This window comes from Nicotiana sylvestris, chromosome 5 (assembly GCF_000393655.2).
Source record: "Nicotiana sylvestris chromosome 5, ASM39365v2, whole genome shotgun sequence".
Lineage (NCBI taxonomy): Eukaryota > Viridiplantae > Streptophyta > Magnoliopsida > Solanales > Solanaceae > Nicotiana > Nicotiana sylvestris.
In genome coordinates this window covers 153,273,571-153,277,503 of record NC_091061.1, presented here as the reverse complement: position 1 = coordinate 153,277,503, position 3,933 = coordinate 153,273,571, and the positions used below count along the sequence as shown (strand labels likewise).

The following is a 3,933-nucleotide window of genomic DNA, read 5'->3' as shown; positions in this document are numbered from 1 at the left end:
CTGGACTGGGGCAATATATAAGAAAATGTCTTTTAAAAATCGGATTTTCGGTATTTCGGTATACCGAAATTTTAGAATTATAATACCGAGGACCGTACCGAAATACCAAAATACCGAAATTTCAATATCGAATTAGATCGAAATACCGAAATAACCGAAACCGAAATACCGAATTAATTCGGTCCGGTTCGGAATTCGGTTTTTCGGATTTTATGCCCACCCCTACTACCAACTGCGCTACGAGAGCTTGTCGCTCTCTTGTTTTAGTTCAAAACAATTGATCTTTTGTTTAAATACTATAAATGGATTTGCTATGAAGTCAAATATAGTTACAATTGGTAATTTTTGAAAAGTATAGCTACGAATGATAAATACAATGTAAATGTTTGTTGTGCCCGTAAATTTTCCTTTTAAAATAGTATAAAAAATAGAATTAGAGACCTCAAAAAAGCTGAGAAAATCAGCAATCTCACATGCCCTGACCCGAAACAAGGCCGTTCAAAATTGCAAATAAGTGAGGAATTAGGAATTTGGATAAACCCTAGATTAGAACTCTTCTCCCAGCCAGTCAAAGATTCTCAAACTAATAGCCCGCATTAACAGTCCTTACTTTCGATTCTCTATCCATCTCCGTAAAATTCACGCTCCATTTCGCAGCCTTTTTTCTCTTCTCTCATCCGATATAAATTCGATGCAATTTCGTAGGCTCTACACCTCTTTATCAAATTCTAGCCGCGACCCATTTCTCCTCTATCGAAATCTCAAAAACCCTTTTGCTGTTTTTGACCATAACCCACAATTCCTCTCAACTCCAAGAATATTGAAAAAAAGGCCAATTCTTGTAACCAAACGTTTAGTGTCGTCATTTCCTGCTATGGCGGATGCAAGAAGACCCGCCCATGTCCCTATACCACCCCCTGAAACTGCCGATAAGGCCGAATTGTATCGTGCCCTCGAGGCGGCGGTGGGGTCGCCATTTAGTTCAGGTCCATTGGTACCCGACCCTCATCCTTTGATCATTGTGGTTAGTGGCCCAAGTGGGGTTGGTAAAGATGCGGTGATTAAAAGGCTTAGAGAAGTTAGGGAGAATATGCATTTTGTTGTTACTGCGACGAGCCGGGGTAAAAGGCCCGGTGAGGTTGATGGAAAAGATTACTTTTTTGTGAGTAAAGAAGAGTTTATAACAATGATTGAGAGACATGAGTTGTTGGAGTATGCATTGGTGTATGGGGATTATAAGGGTATACCAAAACAGCAAATTAGGGATCAAATGGCTAAAGGATTGGATATAGTGTTGAGAGTTGATATACAAGGGGCAGCGACGTTGAAGAGGATTTTGGGTAAATCTGCGGTGTTTGTGTTTTTAGTGGCGGAGAGTGAAGATGCATTAGTGAAGAGGTTGATTGATAGGAAGACCGAGACTAAAGAGACTTTGCTTGTGAGAATTGCCACGGCTAGGGAGGAAGTGAAGCATATGGAGGAATTTGATTATGTGGTAGTGAACAGAGAAGGGGAGTTGGAGAATTCTGTTAAGTTGATGGAGTCTATTATTGATGCAGAGAAAGCTAAAGTCAGGCAAAGAACTGCGACGATTTAGAGAGTGTCTCCCTTTGAGTCATTAATTTGTTTCTTTGATTAAGTTGAGCTAATGTTATTAAAGTTTTTTTTGTTTTCTATTTCTTCTATGGAATTGTATAACTTTGTCTGGTTATTGCATTTCCATAGGGGACATTTTCATGCAAGGATAACAGATTCTCGATGCAAAGGGTTTCCTTAAGCAAAAGTTGTTTAAGTTTGGTACTTATGTTAATCCTTGTCTAGCTCATTTTTGGTTGAGGCAGAGGAAAGTTTAGTTCCTGTCTTTTGATCCATGACATAGTTATTTGTTATGGTTATCTTTGCATGGTCTTTTTTATTCATGCAACTAGTCTTTTTAATTTGATATTCGTTCATGAGAAACTGTTCTTTGGAGGTAGTGTAAGTTTTGTCCTGAAGGGGATAGGGAAAGAATCAAAGATATTGCTCTTCTTGATTGGCGTAGAACAGCCCACATAAGTTTAGGCTCGACATGGATGGCACTCCATATACCTAATTGTCATCATATTACTTATGCAGTTTTATAACATTGCCTTGTTTTTCTTTGGCATCATCAGCTTTTCCTTTGATTATTGTACCTACTGTCTTTGAAGTTTGAACTGGAAACAACGCGTTTAAGGTGCATTTTGTTGCATTTAGAGGTTGCTTTTCTTTTGTCTTATTTAGCCAAGCATATTGCCCTTTTGATTGAGATGGTGTATGCAATAAAAGGCAAGATAATCTTTCTCGTCTGCTTAAACCTTGGTGGTAGAGTTACCTGGTACATATGTTGTTGGGAGGTAGCAGGTACCCAATGGAATAGTCGAGGTGCATACAAGCTGGCATGGGAACCGCAAAAGAAAAGGAAGAAAAGGCAAGTCATACCTATGTTAATAATTTCGTCGGTTTACTTCTCTGTTCCATTGTGCTCCGGCTGGAATCTGATGTAACTGTCAACAATATTCATCTTGAGTAGTATGGTATGATTTTACCAATTCTGTTAGCTTATCAATCATTATTCTGCATAAAGATAGAAGATGATCCTCTTTATTTGGCTGTTCATTTGAATCCTAAGGGGTCATTTGGTTACCGGGATCAGGATTATAATCTTGGGATAGAATTTGGGATTGTCTGTAGTGGCGGATCCAGAATTTTAAAGTCGTGGGTGTTCACTGATAAAAATTCTGAAAAAAGAGGAAAATAGAGTTTAGTTAGGGTGCTCACCCAATATTTATCTAAATATTTTTATAATTAGCTATACAAATTTACTAAATCTTGTCAAAGATAATGGGTGCTTGAGCACCCAAAATCAGCATGTGAATCCGCCACTGATTGTCTGCCTCCCATGTTTGGTTATTGGTATTAGCTAATACCAATACAAATTTTATACCAAAATGGTGGTACTACTTATCCCATATAGGATGTGGGATAATAATTCCAGCATTATAATCCTTGGATATCCCACTTTGCAACCAAACGACACCTAACAATTCTATCAAAAGTTTAATCTGCTCTTTTACTGCAGTTGTTGGGAAAGAAAGATAATCTTATTCTCATGCTGTGTATTTATGAGACTCTCTTTCGATATTCTTGTCAGTTTGGGATGAAAAATAAGGCTAATTATCTCATTATTCCAGACACCATGGGAAGAGTTAGTTGAATCATTTGGCACTAGAAAGAAAGATGGAGAATTAAGCTAGAGAATAATCAGGTTCAAAGAAAAATTATCTTTTTAACATAAGAAAATCTGATAATTCAAACGAATATCCAATATATCAGAAACAAAAGTTCAAAAGATTTTGGTCCCTTTTATGTGTTAGTTAAAATTAAAACCATAGAGAGTTCTGAAAATTTCACCGCAGAACCCAATGGTGCTCTTTTCTCCTACATCTGTTACTGAGTTTGGTGCCATTGGAGCTAAGTTCCCGAGAGTTTATATGAGCTATATGATCAGAAGAAATCTTGCTGATCTTATGTAGTTGTTGAATAATTCAATTTGTATCGGATGTGTGACCTATAGGTCACGGGAACGAGCCGTCGAATTAGCCAGGATAGGCTGCCTACATCACACCCTCTTGGGTTGCGGCCCTTCCTTGGATCCTGCGTGAACACGAGGTACTTCGTGCACCGGGTTCCCCCCCCCCCCCCACCTTTTTTTTTAAAAATCTGGGATGTGTGAATTAATGATGTGCCATTCTATTGAGACATCATAAGCTGGTGTGATTACTCAACATGTTGCAATTCTTTCTAATTTGCTAGAATTTTTAACTTTATTGCTCCTTGCTATTATAATGGCTATCCTTGTAGTATTGTTTCTTGCTGTCTATGTTGCTATGGCCCCTTGCTACTACTATGATA

At 38.1% G+C, this 3,933-nt stretch overlaps 1 protein-coding gene across 1 annotated transcript; it reads left to right on the top strand.

The window, feature by feature from the left end:
- Positions 1-468: 468 nt before the first annotated feature.
- LOC104214115 (guanylate kinase 2, chloroplastic/mitochondrial) lies at positions 469-1,810 on the top strand. Its single transcript, XM_009763739.2, has one exon. It carries the CDS (start codon positions 692-694, stop codon positions 1,595-1,597), a length of 906 nt encoding a protein of 301 aa, XP_009762041.1. The 5' UTR covers positions 469-691; the 3' UTR covers positions 1,598-1,810.
- The last annotated feature ends 2,123 nt before the right edge of the window (positions 1,811-3,933 follow it).